The sequence below is a fragment of the Aegilops tauschii genome, chromosome 2 (assembly GCF_002575655.3).
Source record: "Aegilops tauschii subsp. strangulata cultivar AL8/78 chromosome 2, Aet v6.0, whole genome shotgun sequence".
Lineage (NCBI taxonomy): Eukaryota > Viridiplantae > Streptophyta > Magnoliopsida > Poales > Poaceae > Aegilops > Aegilops tauschii.
This window is the reverse complement of record NC_053036.3, coordinates 628,053,162-628,069,641: the sequence shown is the minus strand read 5'-3', so window position 1 is coordinate 628,069,641 and position 16,480 is coordinate 628,053,162. Positions and strand designations below refer to the sequence as shown.

General features: G+C 47.6%; 2 protein-coding genes across 2 annotated transcripts; both read left to right on the top strand.

Moving 5' to 3' along the window:
- Positions 1-3,206: 3,206 nt before the first annotated feature.
- Positions 3,207-4,074, top strand: LOC109732765 (barwin). Its single transcript, XM_020291957.4, has one exon. The coding sequence runs from the start codon at positions 3,383-3,385 to the stop codon at positions 3,881-3,883; it is 501 nt and encodes a 166-aa protein (XP_020147546.1). The 5' UTR covers positions 3,207-3,382; the 3' UTR covers positions 3,884-4,074.
- Positions 4,075-13,554: 9,480 nt separating this feature from the next.
- LOC109732763 (barwin) lies at positions 13,555-14,451 on the top strand. Its single transcript, XM_020291955.4, has one exon. It carries the CDS (start codon positions 13,767-13,769, stop codon positions 14,265-14,267), a length of 501 nt encoding a protein of 166 aa, XP_020147544.1. The 5' UTR covers positions 13,555-13,766; the 3' UTR covers positions 14,268-14,451.
- Positions 14,452-16,480: the final 2,029 nt, after the last annotated feature.

Genomic DNA, 16,480 nt, shown 5'->3' with positions numbered 1-16,480 from the left:
TAAAATCTACAAAAGTTTAGTCACAAAGACCCATGGGTTGTGTTCTATTTACATGTGGTTATGGAAATTCTATGGCTGTGAGATGTATAATTAATGTAGTGTAGATGTTGTGGTATATTTAAGTAAAACTAGCACGATGCCCGTGTGTTGCCACGAAGCCATTGGCTTAGGAGGTGGTCAAATAACGTTAGTGTCCTTGTGTCCGTTGCACAATATATGATTAGTAAAGATAGCAAAAATACAGTGAGGGGCATGCAATGCCAGAGAATTTTAAATGACCATAGTAGTTGGGAAGAGAAACAAAAACCAAGATCGATTTTGAGTTGAAGTCACAATTTTGTGTTTGTTATTTATGCCTTCTGCAAAAAAGTTGGTCTCACATGAAAGTAGTGTATTTATTTATTTAATGATAGACCCACATGTGAGTAAAGTATATTTGTTTATATCTCTTTTGGAAAATTGCTAGTTCCACATGCGGGGATGCTCGTATTTGTTTATTTGGGAAGATTATTTGACCCACATGTGAACTCATCACCAACTCCAATCTTTATAAGTAGGAAAGATTACGGAGATGCGACTCATCGTTTACTTTTCATGGTTTATCATTGGACTTGTTCTAGACACTCGGTATTGTCAATGTCTCAGTAAAATTGGTGACAGCTTCTCATACCAATAAATCGAGCTACCCTACCTAAAATTTCCAATTTCACGCAAAATTATATCTTTCTTCAAGCGTTTACATACGTGTTTGCAATTGCAGCCACACCAATTTGTGGAAAGTGACATGCTGACATGATTACATAGGCAGCCACTGCACACACACTTGCAACAATTTTGCTATGTTCAGCTAGGTAGCAGGACACGTATGCTGCAGCTCTTAGGGCGTGTTTGGTTCCAGTTTGGAACAGTAGTCGCATTGCATACCCTTCCCAACCCAGCCTGATTGAGAAAAAACAGACCCTAATACGCCATACGCAACTTGTTTGGTTGCCTGCATTCCTAGTCCCTGCATTAGGTAATACCCAAGTGCACTTTGTTTGGTTAGCTGCATTGGCCCTAGCGGCACATGAACACGGTGTTTGGTTGCATACGGTGTACATGTTGTGCTTACCTTGTACCCTAGTTGGTGAGCTTACCCACAATGATCACAGCTAGCACATCAACGCCACAACACAGCAATGGTGACGAACTGGGCGAAGATGATGAAGTTCTTCAGCTTCAGGCCGAACTGACGATCCACCTTAGCAGCTTCCACTTTGACAGCTCCAACCTTGGCACTATCGACACTGCTGCCTCCGTGCTTTCGCACCCAGGCGGAGTAAGCTTGTTCTGCTGCCTGCCTAGTCTTGAACCCTCTATAGTTGATGTTGCTATACGATGCCACTTGTGCATTGGCTTCTTCCCATGAACTATAAACCCCTGAAACCTCACCGATGAACACGGCATACCACTTGCCCTAGCAATGCACAAGAGAAAGAGTTGAAGCAGCAAATCAATGGAGCACAAGTAGCAAGCAAAGTAGCACACAAACAACAATGGAGCAGAAGAGAAGTAAAGCATGCATGATCATACGGCATAGCAAGTTCAACCTAGCACTACCTTGGTGTTAACCTACCACCACATCCAAAAGAGGGTGTCGTCCTACCACCGCAAGTTCACCATCAGCGTGAGGGGTTAGTGTTCACCATCAGAACTATGGAGCAAGTGTTCTCATCCCATGAGGCGCCGCTAAGGTCTCTCAGCTTGGACACTTGGATCCATTGACTTCTCCACTTCCTCAGGTGGTTGTACACCTGGGTGGCAGACACCTCTTGCCCACAGAACTCGAACACCTACTTCGCAACGGTGTTCAAGTGCACCTCCTTGAAGCCCTTGTCAGTCCTAACCCACTAGAGATGAGCTCACACATCTTGTTCAGCACGAACGTGGACATGAACGGCTGCCACTCCATGTTGTTGGACCTACCATCCTTCTTTGCCTTTGCTGCTGCTAGCTTGACTGCAGCGGCAGCAGCAGCAGCAGCAGGAGTTGGCTCAACGAGCACTACTGGCACATAGAGGGAATCAGACTCGAACACCTCTGAATCAGGTGCCATCTCGGACATAGGCTGCGAGTCCTCGACAAACGATGGAGCAAACTGGCTGTCGGACACGACAATGGCCTGACTAAGATCTTGCGTCTGCGTGGTCATGTCCTACAATCGTAGCATGCATTGACAGTGAGCATAGCACACAACATACCGGACAATCCATGAAAGCAGAAGCATACATGTACATGGTTCATCACTATCATAGCAAGCACATGCTTCATCACTATCATACTAAGCATACCAGACAATCTATAAGCAGAAACATACATCTACAACAAACAACATGCTACAAATGGACCACCAATAGCTACAAATCACAGATCTAAGCATGATTCAACACAAGCACAAGGTTCAACTTCAAACTCTACTACTAATCTAGCCTACCACATCTTGAACATCTAGCCCTACCACAAATTGCAACCGCAGCATAGCAACCAACCATATCAGCTCACAGATCAGACCACTAATCAACCATGCATCTAGATCAAACCCTAGCTGCAGCTCAGATCTAGCTAGAAGGAACAGAGAGAAAGGGGGATTGAACTCACAGAGGCCATGGCTGCAACTTGAGGACGAGGGGGACGGTGGTGGAAGATGAACGCCGGCCGGTGAAGGAGCTCCGGCGCCGCGGACCGCCGGCCGATGAAGGTGCGCCGCTTACCTGCTCGTCGGTGCCGATGCGCGTCGGCGGGAAAGTGCGAACGGAGGAAGAATGGTGGCGGGAGTTGGGGCGGTGAGGGAGGGGCTAAATAGGGGGTGGAGCGGTGGGAGGTGAGCCGAAATCCTCCCGCCGATTTTTCGGCGACGTGGGCGAGCTCGCGCCATCTCCCCTGCTCGCATGAGGGGAGAAGCGCGTCGCCCTCCCCTGCCTCGCCCGAGCCAGGCTCGCGAGCTACTGTCGAATCGTGCGTTTTCCCTGGGCCTGACCTGGACGTGCTTTAAGTTTCGTGCGATGCGGGCCGCACAGTGAATGCAGGAAACCAAACGGGCCAAATTCTTCATGCTCGGGCCAACCTGGGTCTAATGCGGGCAATCAAACACGGCCTTAAAGTCATATCTACGTCCTTGTGAGCTGTTCATGCAATTGATTTCCAGTTTGTGGAAAATTCGTAGAAGCTGTGGAGAGAAGAAAAGTCTACCATCACCGAACCATATCTGACGCGCCGCGTTCCATTCTACCTCTATATAATAATGGTAGCGGCGAAGAGCGATCCCCATTCCAGTGTCAGCAGCTGCTAGCTACTCCTCCTCTGTAGCACGATCATCCTCCTCTGCTACGTCAACGACGATCAAATGGCCGCACGCCTCGCGCTGGTGGTGGCGCTCCTGTGCGCAGGTGCCGCGGCCGCCGCGGCGCAGCAGGCGAGCAACGTCCGGGCGACCTACCACTACTACCGCCCGGCTCAGAACGGCTGGGACCTGGGCGCCCCTGCCGTGAGCGCCTACTGCTCCACCTGGGACGCCGGCAAGCCGTTCTCGTGGCGGTCCAAGTACGGCTGGACGGCGTTCTGCGGCCCCGCGGGCCCCCGCGGCCAGGCGTCGTGCGGGCGGTGCATCCGGGTGACCAACACGGGCACGGGGGCGCAGATCACAGCGAGGATCGTGGACCAGTGCGCCAACGGCGGGCTGGACCTCGACTGGGACACGGTGTTCGTCAAGATCGACACCGACGGCATGGGGTACCAGAGGGGCCACCTCATCGTCAACTACCAGTTCGTCGACTGCGTCGACAACCACATCAACTTCCATGGAAAGAACGAGACGCTCCCAGCCAGCATTCATGCTGTTGAGTAATTAAAAGCTACTGTACGTAGTAGCACATGCATGATGCTCAGATGCCGCATTGTTGCGCTGTACGCACACATGTATGCATGCATGGCACGGATCAAGTGGAATAAATCAAACGGGAAGTGGAATAAATTTCATGTATGGATCGTATGATTGTAACAGCGGGAAGTGGAATAAATTTCAGAAGTTGGCAGAAATCAAGTGCGTGAAGTAGCAGCTGAAACAACCCTAAAGTTTGGGAGTTGTATTAGCCTCAGCTCTCAGGTCAGTCCGGCTGCCGGCTTGGGTGGCCGCGGCGTTCTTCAACGAAGACGTCGAGCCCTTTGGAGAGCGTATATATCCCGGCGGGGTTGCTGTCGTATGGCTGCCGGTGGTACTCCGGATCTTAACGGCGTGTAGCAATCCGTGTGGCAATGGCGATAGTGACGAGGCACCCGATGGACGTGACGTGTTGTTGACTGGCTCTTCCGTACATTGTTTCACCATGATGACAGATGATGAACGTGTACCATAGTTCTGTTGGTGGTGCGTGTTGTTCTTTGCGTGTTGGCTCGTCTGCTCGTTGCTGAACTGGGAGGTGCCTCGTTCACTGGGTATTGGCTAACTATTGTTGCTGCACTGTGAGAGAGATGGAGATTATTTCGGGCAAGGTCGCCATGAGCAAAGAGGCTCCCCGCCGAGTGAACCCGGGGGAACCCCGCGGTCAGTAGCCCCTGGATCCTTCAAGGTCTCGCCAATGGTGCCGGCTCCTTTCGGTCGAGGATTTTGTTTGTTAGAGCCGACTGTGAACGCAATAGGTCGTCCATGAAGAGGCCTTGATGGACTCGAACAGTACCTGAAATAGTTGGCAATAAAAAGTTGATCGTAAAGACTTAGTGATACTCAGTTTCCCGTCCGTGAGATTGGCTCGTGGCTTGCTAGGAAGCCGACTGGATTGACGAAGTCGCCACAGATTTCTTTGTAGTCGATGGAAACGTCTCCTCCTATTGAATGCATATTGTCAGAAGGTCTGAAGTAAATCCAAAAAATGTGATCACCAATGTCAAGCCTAGGGCATGAACTCTGTTGGACTAAGGATGTCATTGTCCTCGTAACCATCCAAACACAGGTTGGTTCACGGCCCGATATGTGCTTTTTGTTGAATATAGAAGTAAATTACTACAAGATTTAATCCGAATAAACAGTGAATAAATCATGACAACAATAACAGAGATTGAACTAATCATGCAGACTAGCATAGTAGATGAACATATCAAATCTATGGCACAGACTACAAATAGGAATTCTAGCACGATCTCAAACAAGGAGCACAAAATCACATATGGTGCAGCAGGAGCAGAACCGTTGGCGTTGATGTTGTCGCCCATGTCGTTGATGAAAAGGTTGCCGAGGTCGGGGAAGAAGTTGTCATTGAGGAAGTCGTCGCTGTCAGCAGTTGCGTGAGTGCACTCCCTAAAAACCTGATCGCCCCTCTCCCGTACAAGATCATGAGAGACGGGGTTCCAGAGGCTTGCTGTCCCTTCTCACGGTGCACGCCGGAAGAAGGGATGGAAAAGACTTGCGTGACAGCGGGTACGTTGGGCCAAAGGCCTACAAGCAAAATCTAACACTTTTAATATATAATGGAAGATTAAAAGCCTATATCGAGATCAAATAAGTACTAGTCATCTAAAAAAGGATAAGTACTAATAGTGTCCAAACTAATGGCATAAAACTAGTGTCAAAAGAATAAAAAAAAGTACTGCTCCATCCGTCCCAAATTCCTTGTCGCGAAAATGGATGTATTTAGAAGTAATTTTTAGTTCTAGATACATTCATTTTTATCTATTTTCGTAATAAATAATTCAGGTATGGGGGGACTAGCATGCAATCGTGGGAGCGCCTTATTTCTGAAACGTGTGCGAGCATCTTGATACCATGGAGTAAGTCGGATTTCCATTTTTCTTTTGTGAGGTTGGCAAGACGTTAGCACCATGGACTTAAGCCTTTGGTTCAACAGTGACCAAAAGGGAACTTCTCTTTTTCGAGCCGTGACCAAAATGGAGAAAGTCAAGGACGTTGCACATCCATGGTTAAACAAAACAAGGACGTTGCACTTGTTCATGTGGAATTGATGGTATCTATGCATCATATATTTGTTCCGGAAGCAACCATTGTGCTGCCACCTCCCACCAATGAGAAGACGATACGTTGTGCATCCCTACTGGCTGCCCGCTTGCTTCACCGAAAGCAAAAAACAGCAGGATCTTACTCTCATGTGCTCATATCCTATTTGGCGCTTCGGCCGCTGGTTCCTTCGAGCAACCGGCCTGACCCATAATCGTGAAAGACATTACCTGCTGGCCAGTTTTGGGAAGCTTCTAGAGGATTTTTGACCGGCTTTTTTGATTCTTTTGCTCCTTTTATTTGTTATTTTCTTTTTAATCTTTCATTTTCTTTTCTTTTTTTCATATATTCATTTTTCTTTTTTTGGATTTAAGTTTTTTTATTTACTTGTTTCCTTCAAATGTGTGAATTTCTTCACAAATTCTTTGAAGTTTCTTTCAAATTTGTGAACTTTTTTCAAATGCATGATTTTTTAAAATTTGTGAACATTTTTAAATACATGAACTTTTTTCAAATCGGGGAACATTCTTCAAATCCATGAATATTTTTTCAAATTCATGATTTTTTTTGAATGCAAGAACTTATTCAAATGCATGAACTCTATTCAAATCTGTGAACTTTATTTTCAAACTCGTGAACCTTTTCAATTGCTTGAACTTTTTTCAAATTGTTGAACTTTTTTTAAATCAGTGAACTTTTTCAAATCTTCAAGCATTTCAAATGCATGATCTTTCTTTCGTATTCATGATATTTTCAAATCCATCAACTTTCCCCAAATGCGTGAACTTTATTTAAATCTGTGAACTTTCAAATTTGTGAACTTTTTTGATTGCATAAATATTTTTCAGATGGGTGAACATTTTTCAGATCTGTTAATTCTTTTCAAATCTTCGAACATTTTGATATTTAGGAAGTATTTAAATGCTTGAACCTTTTTTAAATCTATGAAATTTTTCAAAATGCATGAACTTAATTTAAAATTCGTGAAAATTTTCAATTGCATGACCTTTTTTTAAAATTGGTGAACATTTTTCAAATATATGAACTGTTTTAAAATCGTTGAACATTTTAAAATTCATGAACTTTTCTAATGCGTGAAATTTTCAATTCCGTGAACTTTTTCCGAATGCATGAACTTTATTCAAATCCATAATTTTTTTTCATTCCTTGTGAACTTTTCAAATGCAGAAGTTTTTCAAATGTTATTTTCCCAATTTTTGTGAACTTTTCAAATGCATGAACTTGTTCAAATTTTGTCAACTTTTTTCAAATGCACGAACCAATGTTCCAATTCGTGAACTTTTAAAAAATTGTGAACATTTCTAAATTCATGAACAAATGTTCCGATTCATGAAATTTTATAAATTTCTGAACGTTTTTGAAATTCGTGAACTTTTTGAAATTTGAGAACTTTTTGGTTCATAAAAAAATTAAATTCCCTTTTTTCCCAATTCCTGAACTTATTTTCAGATGGAAAAACATTTTTTGTTTCACAAAAATTTTAAATACTAAAAAAAATGTTCTGATTTTTCCTTCCTGAACCATAAGATTTGTAGAGAACAAGCGAAGAAAAAGCAATCTATAGACGACGGTGTTAGCGAGCGAGTTTCCTTTTTTAGAATCATGGGGAAGGGAGTCGTGCAAGCGAGTGACGAAACTGGCGAGTCAGTAGCCAGCCCAGGTTCGTGCGCCCCTGTGGGCTACAGCAAGAAACTGGTACTTAATGCGTCGAATAGGAGCTCCCCATGTCGCCGATCCAACCTCACCGGATATCCACGTCGGCCTATTTAATCTATCCTTGCCTTGTGCAATGTATTTTCCCTTGAACTTTTTTAAGTGGTTCAAGCATAGAAATTTCCTCTGTTCAATCATTTGTTCATCTCTATAATACTCTGTAGTACTATCAGTTAGGTGAAGACAACGCAACATTGAAGAGAAAATCCAGATACCTTGGCTGGAGTATGCAATACTAAACGCCTCCGGCACAAACAGGTGGCGAGCGTGCTAAAGGAAAACATTGTGTAGGTGCGAGGGACTCGTGCGTGGCCTCCTACTGGATTGATACCTTGGTTCTCAGAAACTGAGGGAAATACTTATGCTACTTTACTGCATCACCCTTTCCTCTTCAAGGGAAACCAACGCAGTGCTCAAGAGGTAGCACTTAGCTAGAGGTTAGAGTTAGTTTTTACCTCATGACTAACCCTAAACTAACTCTAGCCAAAGAGGTGTTTGGATGACAGGGTTAGATTAACAATAAATGCACTAGGAGAACTAGCTCCAGTTAGCACCTCTTGGGTGGGATAGTTTTTTGGGGTGGGTTAGATGCAACTAGCTCAAACTAGTCCTCATGTTTGGATACTTTAGGGCTATTTGAGCCCAAACTAGCTCAAACTAACTCTAACCCATGGATCCAAACAGGGCCACAATTGTTGAATCAAAGTAGCACAAAACCAATCAGTGTGAGAACATGGTTCTAGGAATGAGGAAGCAAATCACACTTTGGGTTCAACATACACAATTGATCTATTGTCGAGAACTGTAGATAGGGTGTGATTTGCCCGTAATAGAAAGGAAGAACATTGTAGCAATGAAATATAATCGCTACTGGGATTGTATAAAACCTAATGACCCGTTGATTGGTGAACAACACGAACAATTGATGCTAATAAAGGCATCCTCAACTGTCCGCTTCCAACAAAAAATATCTTTCTCATCTCCCACCTCTACCTGACAAAAGGGCAGCTAGGGTTTTGCGTAAATGTCTCCGCCGGTTCCCCTCGCCTCAGGTGCCTTCCTGTGCTAGCGAGGTGACGGGACCCTAGTTGGGGTTTGGCCGTGTTTCTGTTTTCCTAGTCCTAGTTAGGTCCCAGGCTAGGTATATGGCCGTTTGGTGGCAAGGTGATGGCCTCATTGGCCATGTAGAATAAGTTATCCCCGTCATGTCTTCGTAATAGTGATGCTGATTAGCATACGTGGAGGTCATGTGGACTTACCCGTTTTTGTCTAGGTGGTATTAGATGACATCATTCCATGGAGAGGACGATGATCGTTCATGTTTTTGTTTTCTAGTTTGTTTGCATGACCAACTTCAACTTCATGGGAAGGTAGCGAGGTAAGGCCTTCCTATTTCTGTTTGGCTGGATCTGGGATGGTTGTCCAACCCACTTTGTTGCCTTCTTCTCTGGGACAGTGATCTGATGCCTAGTTCAATATCATTCATTTTTCTGGCTCTGGCCGACAACCAACAATTCATCATGTCAATAAAGTTACCTGGCTCCAATGGTTTTCCAGAAATCTAGATATCTTATTGACATTTCATCACGGTGCACCGTCGTTGAGTGTAGGAGGAAGATGATGTCAATTACCCTAGGATTTGTGTTTAATTTTCTGCTTTCCTAAAGATGATAATAGTTGGACAATTTTAACATGTAGCCTTGGCCTTCGGGAGAAACTAAAATTGACCATCTTCCATCCCCCGCTAGCCGCTAATGTAGTGCAATGCAACGTAACAGTCGATGATGTCGCACAACTATGAGCCAACTATCTAGACTCGCTTTACAGAAACGATGCTAGTATAAAAGACACTTCACTTGTTAGGAGAAAGAACAATTGCACTTCGAGCCTAAAGAAATAAAACTCAAACACTTCTTACATACTAAAAGGCGATGCACCCGCATTTGCGAGGGATATGTTGCTAGTTTTGACTAGAGATATTTTGCTCATAGTTTGCTCATTTGCGAGGTAAACACTTCTTATAGACTTAACAACCGATGCTCCGAATGCGCCACCTACCCGCAAACCTGATAGTCAACACACCTTCATCGTGGCATAAAGCCATATCTATGCAGGAGCCACCAACATTGTCGCCAACAAACAACAATGAGCTAGATCAGGCCAAACCAGCAGTATCAGATGCCCCACCGGCACCGCGGACACCACATGTCAACACAGAGCTAGCCCGTGGGGACGGACCTCTAGAGTGCCAGAATGGGGGCACCCGCCCCGAATCGCTGGGGACGAGCAGTCGGGCAGGAGCACTAGAGCCTGTCGCTGACGTTGTTGTGCCTTCCACCTGCTGGAGACACAACTAGGGAACCATTGCACCAGCGGAAGCTGCTACACTGCATAGTAGGAGGGGGCTTTCCTACCCCACAGTGAGCACCTACCGCTGCTATCCACCGCATGGGCTTTGCCCAACGGCTTCCTCTAATGACAGTGAGGGGAGAAGGGGGCAATGGAGTGGTCTGGCAACTCGATCAAGGGTCTGCCTGTGTGCTTAAGAAGCCACGTGGGAGACAGATCGGGGTAAGGTTTTAGATCTTAGAGCATTTCCAGCCGTTGGCACCCCCAGGAGGCATAAAAATCGCCGCCTGGGGGCGAGCCAGCGGTAGAATCGGCTCTGGGGGCGGTTGGGCATCCAGCCGTCGCCCTCGGGTCGCCCCCAGGCGCCGATATCGGCCCAGCGTTCGCCCCACTTTCGGCGAAAAATGGCCCCATATGGGCGAGAATCGGCCCATTTCGGCGTGGTTCGGCGTTGAATTTTCGACATAAATATTTTTTATCACATAGTTCATCACAGAAAATCAAATAGTTCAACAACAAATAGTTCAATACAAATTATATAGTTCAACAAATAAAAACCCATATTTCATCACACGTCGAGCTAGGCGTCGCCCTTGATCCTCCATAGGTGCTCCACCAGATCCTGCTGCAGTTGATGATGCACCTGTGGGTCTTGGATCTCCTGACGCATATTGAGGTAGGCAGTCCAGGTTGCCGGTAGCTGGTGATCAACTTCGGCTAGAGGACCCTGCCTGTAGTATGGTTCAGTGTCAAACACTGGCTCTTCCTGCTCGCTCTCGATGATCATGTTGTGCAAGATGACACAGCAAGTCATGATCTCCCACATTTGATCTTTCGACCAGGTCTGAGCAGGGTACCGGACAACAGCAAATCGAGATTGGAGCACACCAAATGCCCGCTTGACATCCTTCCTGCAAGCCTCCTGAACCTTGGCAAAGTGGGACTTCTTGCCTCCTGGCACATCGTTTGAGATAGTCTTCATAAATGTAGACCATCTTGGATAGATGCCATCAGCTAGGTAGTACCCCTTCTTGTAGTGCCGCCCATTGACCTCGAAGTTCACCGGAGGAGAATGACCTTCAACAAGCTTGGCAAAGACAGGAGAGCACTGCAGCACGTTGATGTCATTGTGAGTTCCTGGCATACCAAAGAAGGAGTGCCAAATCCAGAGGTCCTGTGTGGCCACCGCCTCAAGTACCACACTGCAACCGCCTTTGGCGCCTTTGTACATCCACTGCCAAGCAAATGGGCAGTTCTTCCATTTCCAATGCATGCAGTCGATGCTTCCAAGCATCCCAGGAAATCCTCTTGCTGCATTCTGTGCTAGGATCCGAGCGGTGTCTTCCGCATTGGGTGTTCGCAAGTATAGCGGTCCAAACACTGCCATCACTGCCCTGCTGAACTTGTAGAAACACTCAATGGTCGTGGACTCGGCCATGCGCCCATAGTCGTCGAGTGAATCACCAGGAGCTCCGTATGCAAGCATCCTCATCGCTGTCGTGCACTTCTGGATTGAGGTGAATCCAAGTTTGCCGGTGCAATCCTTCTTGCACTTGAAGTAGCTGTCGAACTCCCGGATGGAATTCACAATCCTGAGGAAAAACTTTCGGCTCATCCGATAACGGCGCCAAAATACTTTGTCACCGTGCAGTGGAGCATCGGCGAAGTAGTCGGAGTAGAGCATGCAGTAGCCTTCAAGACGATGCCGGTACTTTGCTTTCATCCGCCCCGGCGCCGAGCCACCTCGCCGCGGCTTTTCATTGCTCGCCAGCAGGCCGGCGAGGGCGGCGAGGACCATGAGATGTTCCTCTTCCTGAACGTCGGCATCAGCTTCCTCCTCCAGCAGCGCGGCGAGCGCCTCCTCGTTGTCCGAGTCCATTGCCGAGGTAGGCAAATCGCCGAACACCTTCCGGGCGCGCACCCGCCGGCACACTGCCCCTCCGCGGCCGGAACGCCGGAAAAATTGCCCAGATGGTGATGGAGAGGCTGCCTCGGCGAAACCTCTGCTCTTTTTTCCGGCGGGGGAGGGCCAATCTAGCGGTGGTAGGCGGTGGGCGGCGCCCGGATCAGCCGGGTCGCGGCCGGGTGTCGGTCGAGCTTGCGGGGGGTGGGAGGCGAATATGGACGATAGGCTTGACTTTTCGCCTGACTGTGGTGTCCAAATGTATTCAAAATTAGTCTTGTTCGAAAGTACATGTTGGAACGAACACGAATACGTAAACGATACTTAATTTAGTCTTTTGATTTAAAAGATAAAATAAATACAAAATGTGTGATAAAATGATAAAACATGAGAGGTGGGTTGGGTTGGGCATGCGGCTCTGCCAAAAGCTGGCATTGCATGGACCCGGTGCAGTGATTAAGGACTAATAACATAAACTAGCTAGTGCATCAATCTTAAAGCACATCGTGGCCGCATGCATGCGTGCCCCGGCGAATTTTCTGATGTGAAGTGTGTGTATATAGTTTTGTGCAGTGGAAGTGTCTATATATATAATTGCCTTAATCTAATTATATTTTTCGTGAAACTTTCAATCTATTCATTTCCAATCATGGCAGTACAACGAACACCAGAAATAATAAAAATTACATCTAGATTCATAGACCACCTAGCGACGACTACAAGCACGAAAGCGAGCCGAAGGCGCGCCGCCTCATTACCCCTCTCTCGCCGGAGGCCGGCACAACTTGTTGTGGTAGACAGTCGGGAAGTCGTCATGGTAACGCCCCCATAGGAACAACGCACCAGAACAGCAAACGCCACCGACGAAGAGAAGCTTAGATTGAAAGGATCCAACCTGAACACACATGAACAAAGACGAATAAAGACTGAATCCGAGCCACCAAACACAATCACCGATCGAATCCCGCGAGATTCGTCGGAGACACACCTCCACACGCCATCCGACGAAGCTAGACACACCATCGGGATGAGGGCTAGGCGGGGAGAACCTTATTCTATCTTCAAGAAGCCGCCGCCGCCTCGCCTTCATAGGCTGGGATCTGCCGCGCACCCATGGCCCTAAAGCGACAGGAGACGTGGCAAATCGGCGGCGCCGCCGACGGGAGGTAGAAACCCTAGCCGCCTTGCCTTTCTTTGGAGGACCCTAATCTAATTGTTGTGATATGTTGAGTGAAAATACGAAGATGTGAGGTCCCGTTTTCTTTTCGCGGTTTCTTGATTGACTTGTTCTAGGCAGTTGGTGCTGTCGGTATCTCAATGAATTGGTGAGAACTCTATCTCATAACAATAAATCGAGCTATCTTATCTAAAACTTCAATTATGCGCAAAGATATATCTTCCCTCTAGCTTTTGCACACGTGTTTGCAATTGCAGCCGCACAAATTTGTAGAAAGTGACACGCTGACATGATTACATACGCAGCCATCCACACTTGTAACAATTTTGCTAAAATTTCCAGCTAGGTAGCTGGACACGTATGCCACATCTCTTAAAAGCATATCTATATAAGTATGTCCTTATGAGCTGTTCATGCAATTGATTCCCAGTTTGTGGAAAATTCGTAGAAGCTGTGAAGAGAAGAAAAGTCTACCATCATCCTTCCATATCTGACGCGCCGCGTTCAATTCCACCTCTATATAATAATGGTAGCGGCGAAGAGCGATCCCCATTCCAGTGTCAGCAGCTGCTAGCTATTCCTCCGTGGGACGATCATCCTCCTCTGCTACGTCGACGACGATGGCCGCACGCCTTGCGATGGTGGCGGCGCTCCTGTGCGCCGGTGCCGCGGCCGCCGCGGCGCAGCAGGCGAGCAACGTCCGCGCGACCTACCACTTCTACCGCCCGGCCGAGAACAACTGGGATCTGGGCGCCCCCGCCGTGAGCGCCTACTGCTCCACCTGGGACGCCGGCAAGCCGTTCTCGTGGCGGTCCAAGTACGGCTGGACGGCGTTCTGCGGTCCCGCCGGCCCCCGCGGCCAGGAGTCGTGCGGGCGGTGCATCCGGGTGACCAACACGGGCACGGGGGCGCAGATCACGGCGAGGATCGTGGACCAGTGCGCCAACGGCGGGCTGGACCTCGACTGGGACACCGTGTTCGTCAAGATCGACACCGACGGCATGGGGTACCAGAGGGGCCACCTCATCGTCAACTACGAGTTCGTCGACTGCGGCGACAACCACATCAACTTCCATGGAAAGAACGAGACCCTACCAGCCAGCACTCATGCTGTTGCGTAATTAAAAGTTACTGTAGTAGCACATGCATGCTGCTCAGATGCTGCATTGTTGCGCTGTACGCACACATGTATGGATGCATGGCACGAAAGTGGAATAAATCAAACGGGAAGTGGAATAAATTTCGTGTATGGATCGTATGATTGTAGCGGCGGGAAGTGGAATAAATCTCAGAAGTTGGCAGAAATTAGGTGCGTGAGGTAGCAGCTGAAACAATGCTAGTAGAGTTTGGGAGTTGTGTTAGCCTCAGGTCAGTCCGGCTGCCGGCTTGGGTGGCGGCGGCGTTCTTCAACGAAGACGTCGAGCCCTTTGGAGAGCGTGTATATCCCGGCGGGGTTGCTGTCGTATGGCTGCCGGTGGTACTCCGGGTCTTAACGGCGTGCAGTAATCCGTGTAGCAATGGTGATAGTGACGAGGCACCCGATGGACGTGACGTGTTGTTGACTGGCTCTTCCGTACATTGTTTCACCATGATGACAGATGATGAACGTGTACCATAGTTCTGTTGGTGGTGCGTGTTGTTCTTTGCGTGTTGGCTCGTCTGCTCGTTGCTGAAGTGGGAGGTGTCTCGTTCATTGCGTATTGGCTAACTATTGTTGCTGGACTGTGAAAGAGATGGAGATTATTTCGGGCAAGGTCGCCTTGAGCAAAGAGGCTCACTGCCGAGTGAACCCGGCGGGAACCCCGCCGTCGGTAGCCCCCGGATCCTTCAGGGTCTGTGCCGGCTCCTTTCGGTCGAGGACTCTGTTTGTTAGAGCCGACTGTGAATGCAACAGGTCGTCTGAAGAGGCTTTGATGGACTTGAACAGTACCTGAAATGGTTGGCAATAAAAAGTTGATGGTAAAGACTTAGTGACACTCAGTTTTTTCGCATGTTTTTTTAGAGTACGCCAATAGCGTACCACATTTTTATAGAAGGAAGTAGACAGTTTACAAGATCCCTACAACGATGCGAACATCGACGAGGTTACACCAACTCCAACTCCAACTAGACGATGCAACTACTCTCTGACAAATCTACTCAATCCTACCATTGGTTCTGTCTTTTCCAGCCCAGAAAAACGACCTCATCCAGGAATTGATTTCTTCAAACACCCAGAGAGGTGGGTTCAGTACGAGCAGGTGGTGTATTGGTCTAGCTGCGATGACACTCTTGACAAGGATTAATCTGCCTGGTCTCTAGATAAGGCCTCGCTGCCATGCTGGAATAAATTGCTTGACCTGATCTAGTAGCGGCTGCCAATCAATTCTCGTGAGCTGGTTTATGGCTAGCGGCAATCCGAGATACTTACATGGAAAGGTCCCAGATTGGCAATCCAAGAAGCTTATCACCCTTTCCTTGTCATCTTGATCTCCACATATTAGTATGGCAGAAGTCTTCCTGTAGTTCGTAAGCCTGAGGCGATCCCAAAAATGTTGAGCACCTCTCTCACACAAGCTAGGTCAGAAGCAGATGGCCGAATGAACAGAGCCACATCATCGGCAAAAATGGATAATCTCTGTGTGGCTTTAATGCCCGAGAAGGAGGAGAGCACACCTTCACTTGCTGCCTTGCCAATAACTGCTGTAAGAATGTCCATAGCTATGACGAAAAGTAGCGGCGAGCTCGGATCTCCCTGCCTCAACCCTCGGTTGTGGTAGAATCTCTTCCCCGGACATCCATTTACTATCACCTTAGTACTCGCAGTCTGCAGCATAATTTCCAGCCATCGAATGAACCTTGGACCGAACCCTTTTGCTCTCAGCACTTGGAAGAGGAATGGCCAGGAGAGTGTGTTGAATGCTTTCGAGATGTCCAATTTAAGAAACACACCTGGAGCTCTCTTAGCATGATTTTTTCTTGCGACACGCCTAACCATTAGAAAGTTATCATGGAGCACTCTCCCCTTGATAAACGCCGATTGATTGGCGTTGACTAGAGCTTTCATCTGTTTCCTTACTCTGGCCGTAAGCATCTTCGCGGACAACTTTTCAAAATTGTGCGTCAAGCTGATGGGGCGGAAATCTCCCACCTCCTCGGCATCGCTTTTCTTCGGAATTAGCATAATGAAGGCTCGGTTGAGCTTTGCAAAGACTGATCCATCACACACGTAGAGCTTGTGCACTGCCGCCATAATGTCGTGCTTGATGATAGGCCATGCTCTCTGATAGAACGCACCAATGAATACATTCGGCCCCGGGGCTCTGTCAGGGTGCAGATCATTTATAGCATCAAG

Coding starts and splice junctions, on each gene's coding strand:
- LOC109732765 (XM_020291957.4), top strand. CDS start 3,383: ATGGCCGCACGCCTCGCGCTGGTGGTGGCGCTCCTGTGCGCAGGTGCC.
- LOC109732763 (XM_020291955.4), top strand. CDS start 13,767: ATGGCCGCACGCCTTGCGATGGTGGCGGCGCTCCTGTGCGCCGGTGCC.